General features: G+C 46.5%; 1 protein-coding gene across 3 annotated transcripts in view; it reads right to left on the reverse strand.

Annotated features, from left to right (window-relative positions):
* The window catches only part of Fgfr2 (fibroblast growth factor receptor 2), a 104,358-nt gene that overhangs the window by 58,338 nt on the left and 19,755 nt on the right, over positions 1-26,265 (reverse strand). For 2 of the 3 annotated variants that reach the window (NM_001347638.1, NM_201601.2), the window contains exon 3: positions 7,835-8,004. In NM_001347638.1, the coding sequence (NP_001334567.1) occupies positions 7,835-8,004 (170 nt within the window). Of the gene's footprint in view, positions 1-7,834; positions 8,005-20,411; positions 20,490-21,589; positions 21,857-26,265 lie in introns of all 3 variants that reach the window. The other variant, NM_010207.2, reaches the window with a different exon arrangement.

Below are 26,265 nucleotides of genomic sequence, written 5' to 3' on the forward strand. Positions count from 1 at the left end.
TCTTTCTTGTGCCTGGATTCAGACTCTGGCACATGGCATATTCCAAATGGACTTGCCCACGAACTGCTAAGAGAGGTGACGTTGGCTGCCCAAGACATCAGATCTTGGCTTGGGGCAGCACAGCCTGGCAGCTGCCTTTTTGGATACCACCCCCACACCCCCTCTCAGAGCACATGATCAGCCAAGTGTTTCCTTGGGTCTACAGCAGTCTAAGAAAGAGCCCCTGATACTAACTTCTTAGAGACACGCTACAAACATCAATACGTTAACATGGATAAAATATTTTTTTTCAACAAGAAGCACATATACCAAAAAGTGGGTATTTCTACCCTTTCTAGAACCCTGTTACTCAGTATTTCCAGCTTTCTAGAACCTTGTGACTCCATTAATAACCTCCCACATGCAGTGACATTAATATTTTCTCTCTGACACTTCTACTCCCAACTGAATTCCTTGACACATCATGAGACCCAAATATTAACGATATGGCATTTCCCAAGGGATACTCTTAGAAACTAAACAGTCAACAAAGGGACCTGGACACTTCTGTAGAGGAGAGCCTACTGTCCATTAGCAGCTGCTTAAACAACTACAATAGCAACTCTGTAAGAAACAGCAACCATAGGCACCGAGTTTGGAAATTTATTAAATCAGTGTTTACACACCAGGCTTCTGTGTGACCTGAAGGGACACCCTTTGCAGGAGCAAAACACCCTTGCAGAAAGCATGTGACATGCACTGTGCTCTTCAGTGTGCTCTGGGTGTCTCAGAGCTGCAGGGCCACAATTATTTTGTCATTCGGGTCAAGTGCATGTACGCTGGTTTTGTACATGGAATGCGACTACCTCCCCCCAAACCTGAGAAGCTGCTCGTCCGCATTAGCAATCAAGGGAATGCAAATTAAAACAATAATGAGATACTTGTTCAGCAGCTGATTAACAGAAATTAGGAAGATCGGTGTCACTAGAGAACACGGTAAGTGAATACAAGGGAACGCAGACACCAAAGGGGAACGGCGACACAAAACCAGAGAAACCAGTCTGAGGGATAAGGCGGAGGCACCCCATTAAAACTAATGACACTTTTGCTTGTTGTTGCTGTTGTTTAACTGTGTAACGCTTCTTCTGGGTATCTTGTCCTCAGAAAATATCCAGTCAGGCCAACCAGCAAGTTAGATTCAGTGAGAGACCTTGTCTCACTAAATAAGATAAAAAGTGATTGAGGAAGACACTTGATGTCAGCCTCCGGCATCCAAACACGTGTGTGTGTGTGTGCGTGCAGAGAAATACGTAGCTACATGACCAGAAAGAGAATGTCTCCTCAGCTGTCCACTGGGTCCTAAATCTTGCTCTAGGGATATGTTCCTCTTCTGGGTCTCTCTAGCTGACCAAGAACAAAAGGCCAGGGACAGGAGGAGCCCTGCACCAAGCAACATTCCCGTAACTCGTTATTTTCATTCCTGCCCACAGCCAAATTTGTGTGGAATTCATCGTTATTTTCCAGCTGCCAAGGAACAGAACTGGCGAGCCGAGTTCTAAAACTATGTTCACCAAGGTCTTTCTTGAAATAACATTTCAGTATTGAAACAAAGCAGACTGAAGCTAAGCCCCTGAGCTCTTTAACTTGGAGCGCGCACACACACACACACACACACACACACACACACACACACACACACAAAGCAGATTCCACAAATGTTCCACACCCCACCCATTCGAAGACAGAAGGCAGTCCAGACAGGTTTTTTTTATTGTTATTGTTTTATGTTTTTTTGTGGGTTTTTTTTATTTTTGTTTTTGTTTTTTTCCAGACTCTTTTGGCTATCCCAAACCTCTCTAAATGCCTTTGAAAGCCTTGGCTATACTCAAATAACAACAGGGAATAAAGATTTAACTTATGCAGAATCAAAACATATCACCAGAAAGTCAAAGGTCAAAGGCCCCAAGTGTCACCTGGATGTTTGGCTTCCTCATTGCAAAACAACAAAATATTCAAAGATTTCCAAATACCCAGGTGTTCGCTAACAAGGAGAATAAACATCCAGCAGCTGTACTCTGAGCCAGCTTGAAGGAGGTGTCCATGTGACATCAGACGCCCTATGACTTCCCCACAATACAAATCCCTATGGTCCGGGTTTCAGAAAGGTAATCTATAAATACATCCATGGCTGAGAAGATATAGGAAATCTCACTATTCCCTCCCAGAGCCCCATTTCCAGGAGGCTCCCAAGGATGTCAAGCCACTCCTTGTGAACGCACCTGTATACACATCTCACACATGTGTAGAGGGACTGGCATTTAGCTGCCTGTCATCTCCCAGATGTGAAGGCAAACACTTGTTAATGCTTAAACCGGCATTGACGGGTAGCAGTTTGCTTTGCAGTGGGGTTGTCCAGAGAACTGTACCATCAGACCTTCTACCACAGTGGTTCTCAACCTGTGGGTTGTGACCTTTGACCTTTGGGGGTCAAACAACCCTTTCACGAGGGGGGGTCACCTAAGACATTCGCTATGACTCACAACAGTAACAAATTTACAGCTTTGAAATGGCAACAAAAATAATGTTACGGTTGGGGGTCACGACAACATGAGGAACTGTATTAGAGGGTTGCCCCTGTAGGAGGGTTGAGAGCCATTGATCTACAGCCACAGGTGGAACTGGAACGTCTTCACTCGGATCGGTAAAGAAGCCCTGACTCTCTGCAGAGGAGGTGTGTCTTAACACCACCAAATGCCATCTTCCGGCAATGAAGGTGCCAACAAACCGGGTGGCAGCAGGGCACTCGGCACCTTCTGAACTCAGCTCTTTAACAATACTGACCTTCAAAAACTGCCATATATGACCCAGTAATTCCACCAACTACATACCCCAAAGAGCTGAAAGCTAGGACTCAGATACCTTCACATAAATTATAACAAAAGGTGCTGGGCACAGCCACTGGATGGAATACTGATTAATCATAGAACTAAATCAAGTTTTGATTCACACTGTAAAATAGATGGACCCTGAATAGAGTAAGTAAAATAAGCTGGACCTAAAAGGCAAACATCCTGTGATCACATTTACAGGCGGGACTAAGAAAACAAAACAAATTTAAAGACATAAAAATAGACCTGAGAACCCTCAGTGCTGGGGGAGGGTTTTTTTTCTTAATGGGTACAGACATTTTATTTGGAGTAACAAAAAAAAAAGTTTTGGAGGTTAAAAAAAAAAGATCAAACAAGATGGTGTTCTAGGCATTCTAGGGTAGGTTTTGGAGGGTTTATTTTGATTTGTTTTTCAGTTTCCTAACCCAGAGAGGTGACAGAAGTTGGAAGAACAAATGAACAACACACACACAAACACACACACACACACACACACACACACACATACACACGACTGAGGTACAGAATGCCAAATATTTCTACCTGTGTTTTACGCCGAAACAAATCTGAGCTCCTTTTTAAAGACAATTATTTTTAGTTCTAATCACATGTTCTATGAGGGCTAGATATGCGCCTGTAGACGCAGGTGCCCTCTGGGGCATACAGGATCTCTGGGTGCTGAGAACTGAACCCAGCTCCTCTGCTTAACCAATACATGTTCTTAACCACTGAGCCATCCCTCCAGCTCAAGTTTTGGTCCCATTTCTTAATTCCCTGATTTCAAGTGGTTTTGTGTTTTCCCCTTCAGTGGCCTCATGCACAAGTCATTCCAAAGCATGCTGGGGTGTGGTGGCCAAGGGCCACAAAGCCATAAACAAGTCAGAAGAGTTTGAGGGACTGGCCTGGCCATCAAAGCCCTGTGTGGGCTCCAGAATGACGGATTTATGAAGAAACAAGAAAAGTCACACAAATAACCAATGTTCCTTTATGGAAACTTCCAGGTCTCTGGCTTTCTGGAAAAACATACCACGGAAAACTTGACACCTGGCTTCATTAAGAGGCAAACAGACAGAAATCAGAGGAGCGGGGGGTGGGACTTGGTAGGCCCTCTCTGGGGCGCTTGAGTTGGGTCTCTTCAATTAGGTATCTGTCTTATGACATGGAATTGCTTCCAAGACAGATCGTTTGAGTATGAGTCCTAGGACCCATCTGGTGAAAGGAGAAAACCCACTCCCTCCCACAGGTTGTCCTCTGGCCTCCACAAGATCACACACACACACACACACACACACACACACACACACACACACACACACACACACAATCAAATAAAGTAAGCTTTTTTGTTTGTTTGTTTGTTTTTTTCAAGTAGGTCTCTCCTTTCCGGTGCTGAGACACGCAAAACTACAGCCTACACACAGCACCTCAGGTCAAATGTTTGCAGGGACATTTTCTTTAGGAGTTCACTCAGCAATGAAGAAAATATCAAAAGAGAACCCCACACAGAGACTAAGATACCTAACCTTGTGCCACGAACCACGTGAAGCCATCACAACCTAGGAACCCTGGAGGGTTTAATGCATCTGCAGCAGGAATTAGGCTTTATGGATTATGTTTGCCACGCTGAAAGCTATGACTTTCCTAATTCCCAGAAAGCCCAGGGGCTCCACAGAATTTCTAAATGTCCAGTATCACCACAATGAATGTCCTACCAGGGTCAACATTATTGCCCTGATGTGAAAATCTCTATTGCACAATCATTTGCATTGGACAGGTCACCTCAGGGGCCACCAGGCCACAGCCCCCTTCTGCATGCACTAGGAAAAGATCAGGCGAGCACCAAGGCCAGGGCCGCACATTCCAAAGGCCAGCTCTCCCTTCATCCTTTCCACCCTCTTTCCTTTATTTTCTGGGGAGTGTGTTTCTGTGTGCATATGAATGGAGGCCAAAGGTCAAATTTGGGTATCTCCCTTTACCTTACTCTGAGACAAGATCTCTTTCTCACCAAACCTGACTTGGCAAGACTAGCTGGCCATTGAACTCCAGTCCTGGGACCTTAGGTACACACTGTGATATCTGCCCTGCCCCCCCCCCCCTTTTTTTAACAGATTCTAGTCTTGAACTTGGGTCACAGCAAGCACTTTACCAACTGAGCCATCTCTCTATCCTTCATTTCTCAAGCATCAAAATGTCCTTTAGAGTTAGAATTGTGTCCCTAGGCATCCAAATTCCTTTCTCCTTCCTTCTAGAAACAGCTCAAACACGAATTAGCCAAAACTCCCAGGGTCGGTGGGAGGGTTGGAGAGATGGCTCCGTGGTTAAGAACATTTGCTGGTCTTGCAGAAGACCCCCCAGCATTCCACATGGTGGCTCACAACTACAATTCCAGTTCCAGGGTTCTAACACCTTCTTCTGTCCTCTGAGGGCACCAGGCACACATGTGTGTACAAATATACATGCAGGTGATACTCATACACATAAAACAAACAGATAAATCTTAAAAATACAAAACAGCCTGAGCATGTGTCCTCATAGGCTACAACCATCTTCCCCGGGTGGGGTGGGAGGTCCTCCTGGGTACTCTTAATTAGCACAACGTTGTCACGGGTAATTAACGCTACCTGCACCTGTTAAAAATCAAGGGCATTCCCTCATTAAGCCTGGTGTCTAACAGCTCCGAAATTGTAATCACTCATTCACATTTGCAAAATGTTCCTTATCCATAATAATGATGTATGGCCCATTTATTTTAAGACCAGGAGTCTCTGGAGACCCGCAGGCTCGCTTGGTACCTGCTTAAGAGATGTCTGCCTGAGCAGAATTAGTTAACTACCAGGGTCCTGACCGCCATTCTCACAGTAAAACAGTACGTAAGCAAATCGTTGAAACTACATTATTCTGAGTTTCCCTGCAAGCCAGAGTGGTCCGTCAGTCTGGGAGATGGGGGGCGGGGGGAGGTCTAAGTGACCCCCCCCCCTTTCTAAGCTGCCATACCTAATGAAATCTTTGCTTATTTGTTAATTTTACTTATTTTAGAGTCTACCTTGCAATGCCACTGTCTAAGGACTGAACTAAGAAGAGCAGGGCCTGCTTCTAACAACATGGAGAAATGGCGGTAGAGGACTGAAGAGTTCCCATGTCTGAGGTCCTGCAGACCTGTCCTTCTCTGCTCTTACGCTCAACTTCCCCAACCCAGACAAAGACTTACAGGCTTTCCCCGTCTTCTTCTGGGTTTGGGCCTCTCTACACATTCATTTTTAAAGGTTACTACAGAAGCAAATAGTCCTTTAAAGATGAAAGCCTGCTCAGCCAGTCCCAGGTATCCGACAGGTGGGAGGAAGCTCACGTAAGTTCGGCAGGGTGGCACGGGGGCTGGGTGCCACAGTGCCAGGTTAAACACGGGGAGAGACCGCTCTTCCGCACACCCCAAGGCTGCCTCCAAGAGCGCCTCTCCCACCTGGCTTTTAGAAACTGGGCATCGGTGCCTTCTCTTTGCCCACGCGGGAAGCTTCTAAGATGGCTCTTAGTGATACTCTTGGCATTCATGCCCCTGGCTCAGCTCCTCCCTGGGGACCTGTTTAATTAAAGGGAAGAGGGGAATAGCTGGAACGCTGCTCCCACGGTGAGGTCGCAGAGGCTGCGAGGTACCTATTCTTCTGACCTCCCTCCTCTGCCTGCTCACCCTGGAGATGACAGCTGCTACAGTGTCACCGCTCTGCTCTGGCCCATGTGGCAAGAAGCATGAGCGTGAATCCTAATGACAAATGAACGGTTCCTTCCCCAGAGAGTCCTTTAAGGGAGAACCCAGCCCTAACTAAAACCGTGGCACGGTCTGGGAGAAACCTAGAGGAAAGACCCCACTAGGCTGCGCTTGGAATGGTGGCAAAACTGTGAGGCACTGACTGTAAAGCCACAACCTGAAGCAGCCTCGCCCTTCCAAATGCGCAGGAACACGGTCTCTTGAAACACTTGTAAAGTAATTCTAGCCAGACTAAATAAATTGAAAATTCCATCTCTTCATTTCAAACCAAACCAAGTCAAAACCACCGCCACTCCCACCACCACCACCACCACCACCACAACTTTCCAACTAATCCCCAAACAGATCTGCCTGCCTCCCCTTCCTGAGGTCTCACACTAAAGGTGTGTGCCACCTTGCCTAGCTATCCCATTGTGCTGAGACCACACTTCCTTGCATGCCCATTGCTTACAGCATGTGCTTGTGACTTCATCCTTATCTTTATCTACCTGCTAGCTCTCAAGTTGCCATCTCTGCCATACCAAGTCCCCTCTGACTCGAGGCCACATCTAGTCCTTAGCTCTCTCCGTGCTTAGGCAGTGTCCTATAGAAGGATACTTAATCAAAGATGCTGAATGGATGGACAAGAGCCTAAGGAACACCCCTAGGGATGCTCGATCAATGACACTGAATGAAGGAACAAATCCATTCTTAGCATCCCAGGATGTCACAGAGATGCTGTCACTCAGCTCCTCAGTGAGGGATGAGGCTAAATTTTAGGCCGTTCTCTGATGGGCCATTGAACATCTTTGGTGATGGAGAATCAGGGGCTGCTTCTGTCACTGGCCAGCATTTCCCTTGCTAACTAATACCAGTTCATACGTCCCTCCTCTAATCCAGGCTATTGCCTCTTACTACAATTCCACCCTCACAGGCTGGCTACACCAGTTCAGGTTTTACAGGCCATAAAGCATATAGAAAACAGACCCTCAACTTTCGACCCCCTGGTTATTAAACTCTCCTCGTGTAAAGAAGAATGCAAACGGGGACTAACTTTAAAATTACAGGGGCGTCCAGGGCGATCTTTTAAACGTATCAGACAGTGACGTGATCAATTACAATAATTGTGTCTTTTTAAAAACACATATTCCCTCTGGTCCTGCCAACTCCAGAGGACTTTAAAAAAAATAAACATTTGGAAATACAGGGCTTAGAAGCTCAGTCCTACCTTATAGCCTCCAATGCGATGCTCCTGCTTAAACTCCTTCCCGTTTTTTAACCACCTCATTGTGGGCGTTGGATTCCCCCCAGCCGGACAGCGGAACTTCACAGTGTTGGCGGCAGGGACAGCGTGGAGCCGCTTCTCCATCTTCTCGGTGTTGGTCCAGTACGGTGCTCCTGAGTCAGAAGACAATGAAATACAGGTCCATGAAGGAACAGCCTCATCAACTCCACAAAGGTGGGGCTGCTTTGCTGTACAGGGAAGGATCTGATTTTCTTTTGACTCTTTGGATAATATTTATGTTAGGAAAATATTTTCAGAAGTCTGGTCCAGCTGGCCTAGCAGAAGGTCCCCGGGGGGGGGGGGGGGGGGGCTGCTTATTGGGTTCTGCCTATTAACAGGGAAAAAAACTTGGGAAGCACCTTCTCTCTTGCTCCTGTCTGGTGCCAAGAAATAATTCCATGTCAAATCATGCTTTAAAATGCTACTTTATATTCACAGAAACAGCCCATGTAATAACAAGGGCTCAGCCCTCCAAAAATACATCATTTTAGATCACCGCGCCTATTAAAATGGTCAAATATACACACTGTAAAAATAAACTGTCCTCAGGGAGCATATCAGCTTACAGATCAGAACTCTCTTTCTGTGTGGGCACGGGTAGAGGGGTGTTCATGTGTGTTCGGGTGCATGCGCATGTGTGTGAGGTCAGAGGTCAACTGCGGGTGCCTGTTCCTCAAGTGCCAAAAAATAAAAAATAAATAAATACATTCTTTTTTTAGACAGGGTCTCTCACTGGCCTGGAACTTCCCAGGTAGGTGAGGCTGGCCCGCCACTGAGCTCCCAGGGACCTCTACGCTTCCATTTCCCCAGCACTGGGTTGACAAGCACATGCCATGGTATCTGGCTTTTTCTAATGGGTTCTGGGGATCACACTCAGACCCTCATACTTACAGAGCAAGTTCTTCACCCACTGACTCGCTTTGCTCACATTCTAACCCGCCCCAAGCAGTCTTTTTTGTTTGTTTGTTTGGTTGGTTGGTTTTTTTTTTGTTGTTGTTGTTTTTTTGAGACAGGGTTTCTCTGTATAGCCCTGGCTGTCCTGGAACTCACTCTGTAGACCAGGCTGGCCTCGAACTCAGAAATCCGCCTGCCTCTGCCTCCCGAGTGCTGGGATTAAAGGCGTGCGCCACCACGCCCAGCCCAAGCAGTCTTATAAAGGGCAATTGATGATAGTATAAGTTCTCATCTTAACGTGGTAAAATATCGAGGAAGCCATCATTAATTTCCTTGCACCTTATGTGAGAAATCAAAATACTGTATTGATAAGTATATCTTAATGTTTTTTATTTAATGAAAGAGAACTTTTTTTTTTCCGGTGGTGGTTATGAGCACTATAATCCTAACGCCATGCCTAGGCTTATTAAGAGGCAACTAATCAAAAGCTAAGTCCCCTAAATGACCCTCACAGTCACAGGTACAAGTGACTTATGAAGCCCAGAAAAAGAGGTAGATCTTTCCATGACCAAATAACAAGCACAGTGCACCTTATACACAGGTGCCACAGCCTCCATCCAGAACGCTGCTATAAATTCTCAAGCCTGGACTAATAGCTCGAGGCTGCTAGTGACCCAGTGTTTGTTTGCCAAGCACTGTTCTAAGAGCTTGTGCATATTTAGCATGTACCAGACTCCTCACAACATCAGAACAGCAATCCCAAGGAAGCTATTGCCATACCTGCTGCAGGTCGAGCAAACTGACATTACCTGCCAATAGTCGCAACACCAAGAGGCTTGCAACTGACAAATAACCAAGATTAGTCTGATGCCTGAATCTCAGTCCTTATCCCAGTCTTCCTAGCTGTTACAGACCAGGTTCACCAAGAAGTCAAGCCTGCTATGCCACCTTGTAGACACTAAAAGCTAGAACATCTGAGATAGTCAGTTAGGGTGAACACTTTAACCTTCAGTATTGTCCAGAACTTCCACTGAAATATTGGGCAACGATTATACTTTCCACATGATAAGGGTCTGCAGGAGCCGCACGCATACTCTACAAACCAGAGGCAAAGTGGCCACAGTCAGGGAGCATATTTGGGGAGAGGGGTGTCAACCTGAACAGCTCTCCTGTTACAATCACTTTCTGGAATAACTGCACCTATGCCTTGCTCTTAACACCTGCTATAGGAGGCAGAGCTGAGATTTCTTATCAAGGGCACACGGCATCTTCTTCACGAATTCCCAAGTGTCAAGGTGGCGGGATTTCGGTGGCAAACTCATGACACCAAGACTGTGCAAAAAAAACCACAGTTGCTTACCCATTTAGAGCAGAAGAAAAACAGGAGGAGGAGAGGAGAGGGGAGGGAGGGCAGGGGTGGGGAACGGAGAGGGTGAGAAAGAGGCCATGAAAGAAGAAAAGAATCTGTACCATTTCTTATCAATCCCGGTGCATTTGTGAAATGCAACTGTGATCTGCATCTATGAGCGGACCTTGTGGCCTGGGTATTGAATGCTTGTAAACACATCTATTCTTTTGAGAGTTCACCATGGGGGGACCACTGGACTCCCACTTATCACAAGACCCCAAGGACCTGGCATACCCTGAAACAATTTCAATCATCTTCCATTTTAAAAGCTTCTACTTAGAAAAATCCACCCAAAGCCACTGAAAGCAGCCATTGAGATCCCCAAATAAATAATAAGCTTTGTCCCTACACAAAGACTTTAACAAATCTGACCTAAATGGAAAGCATACCTCATGCTGTCAGGTGTCTGGACTCATGTCATTTGTTTAAGTAAACACAATGGCCTATTCACATGAATTAGCTAAATATTAATGCAGTCACTCTTTCAGATAGCATCAATTACTGCTGGGCTGAGCTCTGGAATGCCCTTTTAAAACAAAAAAAACAAAAAACAAAAAAACCATAAAGGAAGCCAACAAATAGGTGTTTACAAACTATAAGGCATGATTTTCATGCTCTCTGAGATCAAAAAGTAGGGGCTGGCCTCAGGAACTAGCAATGTTCTTTTCCACTCGAAGCCATCAACAAGTCTGCACTACCGCAGGGGACTGCCCCCCAGCTGCACTGTCCTGACTTGTGTCTACAGCACACTGGCAACCAACGCCTTTGTCCTGGTAGCCAAAGAATGGCTTAGAGAATAGGATGAAAGAATGCTGCAGGGATTTCTAGCAAGTAGGTGCCTCCCTGGAGTGGAACTGTATCTAGAAAAATCTGCTCACACAAGACAGACACTGGCCGCACACCACAGTGGGCATGGCTTCTCACCTCAGTCACAGAGACCCAAGGTGGGTTGGGGCACGATGAAATCCAATTGCAACCAGTCTGTAGCTGGAACCGAAGTTCACAACAGTCCCCCCAGTAGCTGAAAGGTCATATTGTTCAAGATACCTGTATACCAGGGAAGGGCCATCCCAACGCTCTGCTGGGCACCTGGCTTTCTGGCCAGTGCAATTCTCTATTGAGAGCTACATTAGGACAAAGGCCTTTGCAACCAAACCTCCTTTTAAGATGGCAAGAGTGCATTTTTTTTTATTTATTTATTATATGGAAGTACACTGTAGCTGTCTTCAGACACACCAGAAGAGGGCGTCAGATCTTGTTACGGATGGTTGTGAGCCACCATGTGGTTGCTGGGAATTGAACTCAGGACCTTTGGAAGAGCAGTCGGGTACTCTTACCCACTGAGCCATCTCACCAGCCCAAGAGTGCATTTTTTTAAACACTAAACATGATGCTTGAAGAAGAGATTAAACTATTTTATTATTTATAACAATAGCATTATTTTTATTTTATCACTCTCCCAGATATGAACTTAAAGGAGCTACGCGATCTAGAAAAAGAATATTCCCATACAAGCATCCTATTGTGCTTCCTGCCGCAGCAGCCTCCTGTCCGTTCATACTGTCTTGTTATGTAGCCCAGGCTAGCCTCAAACTCAAGATCCTGCTTCATCCTCCCTAATACTGGAATTGCAGGTCCAATACTGGGGACTCCCTGCAGACTCTTCCAGCAACCAAGTAACTAGAACAGACAACCAGAGACACAAGAGCCGGGCATCTGGGAGAAGGCAAGACAGCCTCTACCCTCCCAAAGCTTGGGAGCATTGCAAAACTTCCACGGAGCAGGAACTGCTGCACCAGGGTAGGAACCTGCAGAAGCAGAGACAATCCTGGTACCTAGCGGATGGTCACACACAGGTTATTCAACAACCTTACTGGAAATGAATCTGCAAGCCAAGAGCACACAAGGCTGTCTGATACCAGGAACAAGAGCAGCTGTTTTCTCTCCTGCCCTCGGCATCGTCTTAGGGGTACACAGAACGCACACAAAGTCATGTGACTGCAGGGTAGACACCTCCCCCAGCACCAAAAGTGAAGCAGAACCAAGTCACCTGTGAGTGAACAAGACTTCCCTTTGGCTCTGACATCCATATCTATCTATCTTCTCACGGCATACACAGCGAAAGAAAAAGGTCCCGTTAGTCACAAAATAATACTAACAAGCAAATCAATAGAACAGAGAGATATGTCATAAGAAGCAAATAAAATCCCATCACAGAGATGCAGCTGACCTCCTTAGAGCCATTCACCCCTGTTCCAGTACCAATCACCTCTCGGAGGGCAGCCCAGGCAGCCTTTCACTCTGTTAAGATGCAACTGAGTACAGAGTGACCCTAACTCTACTCCGAGTCCCCCAAGAGCTCCATGGTCATCCTTAATCACTCTGTCCTACCATGGAGGTCCATCTTTCCTCCTCTATATGGGCTGCTGCATTGTCCACAATGGGTGTCTGTCCCTCTTCAGTGCACCTGCTGATGGTCATCAGCTAGCAAGAATAGAATGAAATAGGTCACAGCTTGAGTTGCTGCCAGCCTCTAAGGCAAAGCGAGAGTATGGATGCCTGGGCAAACCTTTACTCTAAACCAAGGAAGCTGTTTTGATAAGGTTCCAGTATTCTTTCCAGGCTTCTGTGTGCTATGCAGGTATTGATTTTTGTCAACAAATGGTAGGACTACAGGGTTTTTTTTTTTTTTTTGACCCTGCAATTTAAACTTAATGATAAAACATAAGCTGCTGGGCCTGCCCCTGTAAAAACCACTTACACGGCCAAGTACTGACATCTAAGGTTTACTGGCTGTTCTGTCCAGAACCAAAACGCAAGCACAGCCCAATATTTTAAAGGAAAAACAGAGAATCATATTACAATGTTCCTCCATCTGGCTTGATGGCCAACAGGATCAATGTCACCAGAAAGGTTAAGTGATTTGATCAAGGTCACAAAGCCAGAGGCCAGGCCAAGGCTAGCCCGGAGTCCCCAGCTCCCTTAGCAATGCTCTTTATCCACAGCAGGCTGCCCTGTGAACTCTCCCACAGTAATTAAGTCAAAAGTTCAAGATTTATGTGAGCCGGGGACGCTGACGACTGCCAACTGTATTTTTATTGATGCAGAATTTTTAAAGCGCACAGGCTGTTTCAGCTCTTAGATCAAGTCTCTCCGACTCCCTAAAGCCTCACTAAGGCCCTTGCCTTAAGTCTATAATTAGGGCTTTTAAAAATATCACTAATCGGGACATCTGAATGCTGTGCCCCCTGATGTGTTTGTTTGGTTTTGTTTTGTTTTAATGTCACTATCCTTGCACTAGACCGACATTCATCTACTTCAGTTTGATATGAACTGAGAGAAGCCAAATCTAGCAGAGTCAAACTGGGAGTGTCACTTAAAAAGGAGTACTGTCTTAGTGAGTGTTCTATTGCTGTGAAGAGACACCATGACCAAGGCAGCTTTTATAAGAGAAAGCATTTAACCAAGGGCTAGCTTACAGTGTCAGAGATCTGTTAGTCCATTATCATCACGATGGGAAGCAGCATGGTAGCACACAGGCAGACATGGTGCTAGAGAAGTGGATCAGAAGTTCTATATCCTGATCCACAGGCAAAGAGAAAAAGACACAACCAGGCATGGGCTTTTGAAGCCTCAAAGCCCATCTCAGTGATACACCTCTTCCAACAAAGCCACACCTCCTAGTCCTTCTCAAACAGTGCCATTCCCTGGTGACTGAGTGTTCAAATACATGAGCCTTGGGGAGCATTTCTGTTCAAACCACCACAGCCTGGCTTCTAGAAATCTCTATCAAATAGCTCACTGACCAGTGAGGTGGTTAATCAGAAACACATGGTGGGCTGGGGGGAGGGAAGAGGTGTGATATCACTCACAAGAGAAAATGACTAGAGTCTCCTGGAGGCTGCCTCCATGGAATTCTCAGGATCTTCTGCAAGACAAGGCATCCCAGCAACCCTGCAGCTGGCCAGGCGGGGCTGAGAAGAGCTAGCTGTTCCAGGCTCACCATCAGCACCCTTTGTGATAAGGCACCCGAACAGACCTACTGATGAGGTTTCAGTTAGGAGGAATTTCCAGAATGTTCGGCAGCCTACGCACTTTTGTTTTTTAAAAAAAAAAAAAAAACCCACAATCATCAGAACAGAGATGGTTCAGGACTGTTAGCAGCAACCGGGTTACCAGTCAAAGAATCCGGGACCTCAGACCACATCCCTAGTCCCTCCAAAGCCTTCCCCCAGGAAAAAGAAGAAAAGAAGACTGCCTTTCTCTCTGATGTGGAGCACATGGCATTTGCAGGTCTCAACAGGGATGAAAACGAAATGGAAAATCCCTTGCTACTGGAAAGGACCACTCCAACAACGGGAATCTTGCCCTGCTGTCGGAGCCCCTGCACTTAAGTAAGAGAGACAAACTTAGTGAAGCATGATCTACCCAAGAACTAACTCTCAGAATCTCCAGAAAGCAATCCCTTTCAACACAAGCTTGAGGAAATACTTTAATAATAATAATAATAACAATAACAATAATAAATCTCCACGAATCTGCTGCCAGGTAATCTATGGGAATACTTAAATCCCCAGGGAAGGCAAGAACTAGGTAAGCAACCCATTCCATGCTGATGCACAAATGGAGAAACTTGTATGCCCTCAACCTGAATACATTACAAACCACTGCATCAAACATCCGGTCCAGAGAAAACAAGTTGAGCATCCGCTTAGGATGGAGTCACAGGATTCCTGCACTCAGGAACAGGCGATGGCAAGGTGTGAGGTCATTAGCTAATCAGCTGCTTAAATGTGACCTGGGGACAGACGCCCTTCACACCTGGGATGGGAAGACTTAACTTAAAAGGGGAAGGGAGCCCTATCCATCTGGTCAGCCCATGCAGGAATGCACAGTGTGTGTGTGTGTGTGTGTGTGTGTGTGTGTGTGTGTGTGTGTGTGTGTACATTCATGCACATAGTGCTAGATAGTTTTATGCCAACTTGACACAACCTTGAGTCTTCTGAAAGGAGAGAACCTCAATTAAGAAAAAGCCTCCATAAGAACCCCCACCCCCCCACCTCCCCACCTCCCCCACCCCCGCTGTGGGCAAGCCTGTAGGGTATTTTGTTAATTACTGGTTGATTGATGGGGAAAGGCCCAACCCATTCTGTGTGGTCCCACCCACCCCCAACCCCCAGGCTAGTGTTCCTGGTTCTATAAGGAAGCAGGCTGAGCAAGCCATGGGGGAGCAAGCCAATAAGCAGCAGCCCTCCAATGGCCTCTGGCTCAGCTCCTGCCCTCACTTCGGTTGATGATGAGACCCTATAGGGAACTGTGAGCCAGATAAACTCTGTCCTCCCCACGTCCCTTTTAGTCCCACTGTTTTATCACAGCAACAGTAACCCTAAGACACTGACTGTAGGAGTGCTTTATCTCTTTCCACTGAATAGGTTCCAGGAATAACTCAGGTCGCCAAGCTTGGTGGCAGGCACCCACTGAACCATCTTCCAGCCCTCTTAATTCTTCGTGTGTTGCTTTTGTGCTCAGGTTTGGTCACCATGCTTTCTATATGATACTCGGGACTGACAACCTCTGCGCATCAGGGCAGCTTGCTTTCCGACACTGACAAATGACTATCTGGCAATCTGGCAGAAGGGATGACCTATATGACATTTTTCAAGCTAGAAGATACAGACTTAGCACATGAAGTGTCCCAAAGGGAAGCAGGGAACCTATGCTCACAAGCCCCAAGACCACAGTCCACCCAGTCTTAGGCTAACTTTACTTAAGGCGAATATTCGAACACACACCCTAAGTGGCATCTCCAGACAACAGAGGCTCCAGGGGAATCTGTGTGGACACAAGGATGTTTCCAGGTGGCTGAAAATGCAAAGAATTCAGAACTTCCTCATTTTCTCTAGCAATCAGGTCAGCCCAGGTATTTGACACCTGAGGTGGCAGGAGGAAACAAAACAAAAGTTCCAACAGTCACATCCCCTTCCCCACCTTGCCAAGTTCCTAGCCCTGACATTCTTTGTCGGTCCCCCACCCCACTCCACCCCCCACCCCCAGGCCACAGCTGCTTAATCTCAGCTGCCCCAGGCTGCACCTGTGAATCAGACCAGCCTAATCACACTAACAGATGGCAGAGGCCAAGTAGCCAGCTAAGAACTGCTATCACTTTAAATAGCATCTACTGTTTCACAGGCCCCTCCCTGCAGCAGCATCTCCCTGGTACAGCTAACCCCAGCCCTTAATCACCACACAGCACCCATCTCAGGGACAGAGCTAGTGTCAGTCCAGAGCTAATTACCAAAACCCGAGTTGCAAGGTGAAAGTGTGGTAACCTGTCGATGGCGTGGCACCCATTACATAGTGTTCTCCTGCCTGGCCCTTCTGTACAGATGCTGGGCAGCTAGACTTGTTCATAGCAGAAGCCCTGGAAGTCCCCATCAGGCAAACTATGAATCATCAGGAGATTGTTATCACTTGGCCTTGGTTGTTACATAATCTATACCCACTCTTACACAGCATGACATCCCGTGGACTCCTGGTGACGTAGTATACTTGACCCAACACAAAACAGTTCCCAGGTGTGCCAGCAAGACCAAGTGGGTAGAACATGATGTCTCAATCAAACATGGAGGCACTTACATGCAGTATCATTTGAGAGCTATAAACAACTACACAAACATATCATGCCACGCCTGTGGGGACCTGGAATGCCTATGGATACGAGGCTGCAAGTGGCTGGACATCCCCCTTTGCGCCCTGAGATAGGTTTCTGGTCACTATAACAAGACTGTATTGAGGGTTCCTGAAGGCAGTGCCTGAGCCAGCAGCCAGCACCAGTGGCCTCCAAAGCTGGATCGGGAAGGTTCCACCTCCTGCTTTAGGCAGAGCCAATGAACAGTAACTATGAACAACACGCTCTGCTAAGTCTTCAGTTATCAGAGGACAGTAAGAACAGGAACAAGTCTTTGCAAGGCTGTCCCAACTCACAGTGGCACACACTTTCCCTTACTGTCTTGATTTTTATGAACATGGCTGGTAGTATGTGCCTGTTTGGAGCAAATTGTGTGTGTGTGTGTGTACCCCTATCCCAGAAGTTCTCACATCTTAATATAAAATGAAACATAAATACACACTCATATGGACACATGGACAGATGGACAGACACACACATCCCACATCTTGTTCTAAGGACAAGCTTAAAGAATGTGCATCTCTAGGGAGGTCCCAGGTGATGCTAACACTGCTGGTCCAGGCACACTTTGAAAACCACATTCCTGAGTTTCACTCTCCCTAGAGCAAAAATTATACTAGTCACATTATTTCTCTTCATGCCCAAACAGTTGAGAGACTTAAGGACAAAGCCAAATATTCGGTGGAGTGACAATATTCATCCCAAGACCTAACAACATTCTCTCCCTTAGTTATCACAGGCTAAGTGGTGGCACTTTCATTAAGTGGTACAGGAATAACTGAACATTCAGAGGCAACAGAAAATAAATCTAGACACAGAGCAAACTGAGCACAACTGGGAAATAAACATGAAACACAGAACACATGAGGCGCAACCGCATCACCCTTGGCTTTGCTCCTGACTTCGACACCAATGGCACGAGGGGACTCGTGAGAGCCGATAAGCAGAACGTCCTGTGAATTCAAAACTGCTTGTTCTGCAAGACACTGTTGGAACAAAGGTATTCACACACCAGGAGAGAGGATTTGAAAAGAGAAAAAGGACTGCTATCCAAAATATACAATGAGCTCTTGAAACTCAACAATAAGAAAACAAACAACCCAATTAAAAAATAAGCCAAAGCCTTTGTCAGGCACTCACCAAAGTGAGTGGAGATAGCAATCAGGCACATAAAAAGATGCTTCCCATCTTTAGTCATAGGGAGAAATGCATTCTAGAATGGCAAAAAAACCCATAGCACTGGCATCACAAAATGGTACCAAGGATGCCAAGCAAGGGACACTCCCGGTCATGGATGGTAGCAACCAAGAATGTCATGGCTGCTTTGAAGAGTGGTTTGGAAAGCTTCCAATGACTCTGAACTTACCACAGCATTTAATTGTCATGTTCCAGGGGGGAAAGAGGAAATGTACAGCTAGAGAAGCCCACACCTAGTTTACAGCATCTCGCTACTTGTGACTGCCAAACCTAGGCAACAGCTAAGAGAGATATCTTCCAGTGGGGGGCTGCATAAACCATGTATACACAAACCAGAGGGTGCTTTTCAGTACTAAGAAAAAATTAGCTGAAGTCTATGGAAGCTTCAGAAAAGGCTAATGTGTAGCACTAGAGGGAAGACGCCAATCTGAAAAGCCTACGTGGTCTATAAATCTAACATATGATATTTCTGAACAAGCAAAGCTACAGAAAGACTGTGGTGCCTAAGGGTTGGCCAGAAGTGTGTGTGTGAATGTGATTCTCAACAATGTTTAGGATGATAAAATTCGTGTAGTACCACAATGATAGACACATGTCCTTTTTCATTTCCATAAGTCCCAGGGCCTACCGTGAACCCCAATGGCCACAGGCTTTGGGCTCTAAGGCTGAGCCAATATGGGTTCTTCAGTGGTCTTAGATGTTGTTGACAATGGGAGATGCTGCACTTAGGGCTGGGGAAAGTATGTGATATTTTATTTAAGAAGTGCTCTATTATGGACTGGCAAGATGGCTCAGTGGTTAAGAGTTCAAGATGTTCTGTATAGAGGAACAAAGTTCTAATCTCAGCACCCACCTAAATCAGCTTACAATTGTCCATAAATCCGGTTCCAGGGTATGCAATGCAATGTATGCAGTGCTCATACACACAGAGAGGCAAATGCATATGTATAAATAAAATAAACTTTTTAAAAAGAAGTATTTTATTTAAGAATAAAATCTCTTAATATTACTGTGAGCTGCTTTCTTTCCAGTCCTCCTGCCTCCATCTCTGGAGTCCTGAGACTACAGGCATGTGCCGCCATGCTCAGCTTAGGGAACGTTGGGGGTTGAAAGCAGGGCTTTGGGCATGCTAGGTAAAGCACTATTTACCCATCAAGGTACACCACCATAGGCTCATTTTAATAACAAACTGTTATTATTTATGACTCATTTAAATTTACTTATGACAAAAAAATCTTTTCACAATAACACTGAATGTACAAAGTTAACAAACAAACAAAATCGGTTACCAATACAGCTTCTCTCTAGAACAGTGCAGCCCTACCTAAAGAACATAACTAACTCTGTGTTTTGCTTCTTTGTGGAACAAGCATTCACGAGCACTCAAATCATCGAAGCATGCTGTCCTTTAATACCTCTAACTTCCCAGAAGGCACGGCTGCCCTTCCCATCTGACGCACAGATAGCAAATGAGCAACTGAGAAATAGTGAGTCAAGACTGGAACTTAGGCTGGCAGCTCCCAGCAGCCAGCCATTTCTTATCCAGCAAGTCAGCGACGTCAAGAGTGAGCGCCTGGTGCCCACTGCCTTACAACACGCTGGCATTCACTCCCTTTCTCACCAACATCCTCAAAGTAAGACATACTTTCTGCCCTCAGTAAGAGGCAATATTGCAAAGGCAAGGGTCCCTACGCCCCCAGAAATTTGTGTTCTGTAACAGATAATTCATTGTTAAGCCATATGCTGAGTATAAGGAGCAACTCTGGCCTCCAACCACAAGCCCATGGAGGACTTTCCAAAATAAATCAGTCAACAAGGTGGTTCACACCTGTGGGCCCAGTACTCCAGAGGCTCATGGAAGGATCCCAGGAGCTAGGAATACAAGTCCAGCCTGAGCAACAAAGTTGACACCTTGTTTCCATAAATGAATAAATCAACAAATAATAATGAAATACTCCAGGGAGCGGAGGAAGGCAATCAATCAACCCTAAGTCAGGAAAGGCATGACGGGACTTATGAAGAAAACCAAGATGGTCACAGTTCTAGTAGTGGTCTATCTATGAATACGGAGAGACCAAAGAAGACAGTAAGACCAGGGACAGAAGTAGTGTTTGTTTGGAAGAGAGAGCTCTTGACACAAGAAGAACAGACAAGTGGCGAGACGGTGGACAGCAACAGTTTATTTGCAAGTTGGAAAATAGGGACAGGAGACAGAGCGGGGAACAGTGAGGGCCAAGGACACAGCACTGCATACGGGGGAGTCGACAGGAGACAGGTGACAGGCAGGACTCCCCGTCACTCCTCTCGGGGACCTTCGGAGGCAGGTTACTTACTCTGGTTGCTCCTGTTCTCACTGACAACGTCTTCGGAGCTATCTGTGTCGTCCTCATCATCTCCAGATGAGATGGCATCTGCATTCAAAAGAACACACGCGTGGATGCATTGCAAAGGCAAAGGTCACCTGCGGCCGAGTGAGCTCTCCGAGTGATCAACCTCCTCAGTGAGCTCGACCACCCAGGAGGAATGTCAGAGACCGGGCAGTGTCAGGAAGTGTCCGTCTACCAGGAGTCGGTCTCTGATTTTCAGGGTTTTCTGCTTTCTCGGGGGTTTTTTTAAGCCTCAAACAGTACTCAAGTCCCCAACAATTTTCTAAATGACTTATTTATTTTTACTTTATGCACATTGGTGTTTTGCTTGCACATATTTCGGTGTGAGCATGTCAGATCCCTTGAAACTGTAGTTAGGGACAGTTGTGAGCTGCCCTGTGGGTGCTGGAAATTGAACAGCCAGTGCTCCAACCACTGAGCCATCTCTCCATGGCCACCTCTGACAAATTTTGACTCTGTAATAGCCAAACCTTGATTTATTTCCCCTTTTTAGCTTTTAGGGTTTCCTTCAAGACAGAAATGACAACCTAACAAGACAGTTTCCTATGTGGGCCTTCTGACTGCTAACTAACTTTCTGAAGGCAGAATTCCCGACTTGGCCAACATAGGAGGCCTGGTGCTGATCATCTCCTTCACTATATGGAAGGAAAGAACGAGGAGAGAGACTTGAGAGCTTAGTAAAGGACCTAAACTCTGGCTCCCCGCATTTCAATTCTCTACTGTAAGAGACAAGAATGCTGGGCAGTGTGGGAGTGGGAAGTCTGTGGGCTTCTGCTCCTCAGATCTCTGTCACTTGTAAACTGTGTGGTACACCAGGTCCCAGTGAGGAATTTCAGAAATAGATCAGCCAGGTACACTAGCCTAGCCCTGTGGTCTAGCTCTTGGGAGGAGGATGGGAAACTGACATGAGCCCAGGAGTTTAAATCCAGCCTGGGCAACCTTGTCTCAAATGAATGAAGAACAAACTTGACACTGGTGCCTGGCAGTCTATGAAAGCAGGTCACTAGTGACTTCACTTGGCCAAAAAAAAAAAAAAAAAGAAAAAAGAAAAAAAAACTGTAATAATTTCCAATCAGAAAACATCTACAGAAGAGATAGAGGGTCACACTCAGAAGCCAACTCACCTGTGACATTCACCATGAAGTACCAAGTTTCACTGTCTACCGTCCTAGCTGCAGTACAAGCATAGAGGCCGGAGTCTCTAGGTGTGGCACCTTTTATCTGGAGATACTCCCCAATAAGCACTGTCCTATTGTTGGGCCCCAAGTGCACCCCATCCTTAGTCCAACTGATCACGGCGGCATCTTTCAACATGCACTGCAACTCTAGCGATTCCCCGGGGGCAACCACGTACGCTTCTGGTTGGGAGATTTGGTATTTGGTTGGTGGCTCTGCAGAAGAGGTGGGAGAGAGAAGACAGAGGCAGATGGGAAAGAGGGAAAAGAGAGAAGGTCCGACAACAGTCAGTGGAGGCCAGTTCTTCCCCAGGAGGCGCTTGTCTTACAAATGGCCCCAGGAGGTGTCCATCTCTCCCCATACCCCAGAAGCCAGGAAGCAACCTGAACCCAGACTTGACTGACAGCAGTGAAAACGATGGCCATAGAAGCTGTCCACGATCCAGCGGAAGCTGTCCTGGGTTGGCTCATTTCCACATACTGGAAATAGGGCTTTAAAAACCAACCAAACCCTAAAGTGGAAGAAAAATCCACAAGAAAACTGTAAAGTTGATTTCCAAGCTAGCCATCCAGCATGACTGTATATGTGATACATGCACACGTACATACACGTTCTCACACTGACTTAGCTACTTATTCATATTTCACTTTGCCTGTTCTCACAGAACCAAGCTTTTCAATATAAATAAAATGTCTCAAATTCAAGGGGCAAACAGACCCATCTACAAAATTACTCTTCACCACTTGGGAAGAGGCAGCTATTGGCTTGATTGTTTTTATGTGCTCTTGGGGCCCGATCAGGACTGAGCTAGATCTGTTCTGGGCGAGCTGGGACATTCCATCTTCCTCAAAATGACAGATGCTGGGGGTCCTTTAACGTCCAAAGAAAGAAAAGTAAGGAATTACTGGCACTTAATGGCCCTATACCATAAACCAGCCATGTATACACATAGACTACATGTACTGGATAAGTAGCATGTACTACTACCCAGCATTCCACTGGTGGAGCCAGATCCATCCTGCCCACCAACCCACCACTACCCCAGAGTCCCTGATCTCCGTCAAGCATCCTGCTCTTCTTTATGAACACAAGGTCCTCCCTCTCACTCCCGTTTAGCCCAGTTCCTCCTCTGATGCCCAGGTCAACCATGGCCCTCCATGATCCATCACTCTGCATCAGTCACCTGGCTGGAAACTAAAGGGGTCTCTCCCACTCTAAAGTCCATCTGCCTACCCTATACCTCCAAACACTGAAATAGACACATTGCCTATGGGTGTCCTGACTTCCAGAGGAAACCTTCACATCAGAAAGCTCAGTTCTGATAGGTCATTGTGCCCACGCCCATCCCTACACTGGATATCTTTGCTGTACACAGAGAAGGCAGACATTGCCTTCCTCTAAAGACAGGGCAGAATGAAACCAACTATGATCCAACCTCCCAGCTTCTCCCAAAAAAAGTGAGAGGAAGGAAGCTCCTGACCTTGCTCAGGGCCAGAGGTGGCCACGAGGGCTCATGAAATAAGCTTTCATCCCACAGTGAGAGCTGTGAATGGTACCCAGAGTCCCAAGCCTGGAAAACACAATGCTTCCTTCCCCACACTGGGCAGGTTCCAGATCTGGGCAGCAGCATCACAAGGCGATTATTCTGCCCAGAGCCCACTCCAAAGAACAAATTCTCTCACGACTAGAATACAGTCAATTCATGTTTCAGTCCTGCTATTTAATAAACATCTGGTCCAAGAAGCGCAGCAGCAGCCAACACAAGGGGCCTGAGGCTTCTCACAGGGGACCCCCACTTCAAATGCACACAGCCAAGAGGGGCACAGATGTTAACAGTACAGGAACACAAAAGTAAAACCCACATAGGGAAGAAAACAGAAGTTGATGGAACACAAACCCCACCACAACCACACACACACACACACACACACACACACACACACACACACACACAAAGCAGGGGCAGAAAGCAAACCCAACTGACAGCCAGGTAAGGTTTCAAGGGCTTGTTTATCTCATGTGCCCTCTGTTTATTGCATACCTACCACAGGCCAAGCTTTGTTCTGTACACTCAGGAAGCAACAGGAGGGTAGCCATATCCCTGCCCTGGTGGACCCTCCATTGCAGTGGGGCAAATGAAAGTGAAGAAAAACCTCAGAGAAAATAGGAAGTGTGTAAGGGAGTCTTAAGGGTGAGGCAGGTAGGTAGCCGTTCATGTGGAAACGGTGGGCGAAGGCCCCGTGGGCAGCAGGAGCCAGCAAAGCATGGCCTGAGGGACAAGTCAGCCACTTGCTTTTGTAAACAAAGACTTCTTGGAGCAGTGCCATACTCAATACATACTTGGGTATGTATTGTCTAGGGCTGCTTTTGTGTTATACGGGCAGACCAGAGTCATTGAAAAAAAAAAAAAAATCTCATGGTCTACAAGCCCCAAACACTGATAGCGTGGCCCCTCACCGAAGGTGTTTCAGCTTCTGTTGCAGGAGGGGATAGGAGTCTCCTCCAAGAAGTAGCAGACACCCTGTGGCACTACACAGAACCAAGTTTGAAAGACATTGAGAATTCAGTTGGAAGGGTCTCAGCTCAGGCCTTTCCCTGCCCATTTAAACCAAGAGGCAGCTGACCTGAGTGGCTAAGTGAATGAGGGAGAGGCAGTTCTGGAATGATGGCTCCGAGGAGGAAGGCATGCTTGCCTAAAGCCAAGTTTGGTTCCCAGAAACCCTTAAAAAGGTAGAAGAGGAAGAAGGAATTGACTCTACCAGACTGCACTCTGACCTTTACACAGCATGGCTGATTTGTCTACATGCACTCACACATCACACACACACACACACACACACACACACACACACTAACACTGAGAATAATGAACAACAGCAACAACAAGTAAAACAAAGGGTTCATATTTTTAAGGATGAGGAAGAGAAATAAGGAGGGGAAAGGGGGGTTCCATTTGAACCTAAGTCTCATACCATCTGCCAGTCTGGTCTTAACATCTTTAAACCAAAGATTCGTACAATGTTAAGAATGATGGAGCCTTAAAGTCTACACCATCCACGGAGAAACCCTTCCTCCACCCAACATCAACAAAGGACCAAGACTCATTGAAATTTAGCTGCACTACTGGACCATGCTGGACCAATTCTACCATACTGTATCACCATGCTGTGAGGAACACAGAAGAAGAGGGGTCTCAGGTAGGACAGGACACTGGATGTTTGGTAAAGGGACACTGCCCTGGGTACAGGGACACTGGGCTCATTTCCTCTCTGCCCTGCATAGCCTCTCAGCCACAAGATCCCCAACCACCAACATACAAGAAGGCATTATACGGGAGGTGCCTGGGAGCCACCGGCTGTATACTTGATCTTCCAGCCACAACCAATGTCAGTCATCCGCCGTTGTTCTCAAGCTATAACTGTGGTGCTCCACTGTCTTCAGAAACAACTGGATTTTTAATCTCAAGACTTTCACTGATGGGCTCCCATCTCACTCAGTCAATGGTGAGGCCAGGTTGGCATGGGCAAAATGGGAAACTCTCTAGTTTCCCAGGAAGACGACTGGCTTTGGGGACAGTATAGAGTATCATCTGCAAGCACGTCAGAAAGATAAGTATCTATGAAATCAAGCCATCCTAACGCCAAGGCCTCCTCCAAGGTATCTGCCTTGGATAGGCAGAATGCACAACTCCCTAGTGACCTTCTCTCAAGAGGCCCCACTTAGGGGTCAGCAGCGTCAGCAGAAAGCAATGTTACCTCCTCCTTGGTGATCCTAGGGAGTAGGGAGATTGGGTGAATACAGGAAAAGAAAGGGCAGAAAGAAAGGAGAAGGTCAAATACCGTAGAGGGGGAAGAAACAGGAGAGAGCAGGATTATAATAAGGGGGTGAGAAGAAAAAGCCAACCCAACAGCATCCCAGGACACAGATGCAGTTGGTAGCTCCCTGCAAATGGATCACACATGAGATACATCACGGACCAGGGCACTAAGAACATGGAACCCAAGTGGCATGCTGAAAAGATGCCATCCTGCTCCCGCCTAGCCCTGGAGACTTGAGAGCTAAAGGCTTCTCTTCTGTGCCTAAATCCTTCACCAGGCTTCGGGACTGGCTCCTCCCAATCACTGCCTGCTCTTAAGAGTCCTGTGGTGTTACAACTCCATATTGTAACCACCTCATAGTGTCCTATAAGGGGCCAAGGCACCAAGGACTGTGCTCGCCACACCCCACCTGTCTCTCCCACTCAGATGGCCTCTCCACACAGGCCACTCCTTGCCCGACTCTGCCAAGCTGCTCTGTGTAACACGTGACAATTGACACAGGACAAGGAACTCCCTGGGAAATCCAAACAGTCTCTTTTATAGCAATATCAACATTTCCTGGATTTAACATTTCTGATGCCGTGGCTTACCGGAGCACACGCTTCCAAGTTCCACCCTCTGCACTCTGCACAGCACAGTGGGGAGAAAGTTCCAGAAGCTACGAGCAGAGGCACCAAATGCTCTTTCAGGGGTTTCCGCAGACAGAAAGTCTGTTCTCATACATTTTTCATAATTAAATGGAAACTTGGAAAGATGCATGGGAGCTGGGCCATACACTGTCATTGTTACCTAAACTCTCTGAACAA

This window comes from Mus musculus, chromosome 7 (assembly GCF_000001635.26).
Source record: "Mus musculus strain C57BL/6J chromosome 7, GRCm38.p6 C57BL/6J".
Lineage (NCBI taxonomy): Eukaryota > Metazoa > Chordata > Mammalia > Rodentia > Muridae > Mus > Mus musculus.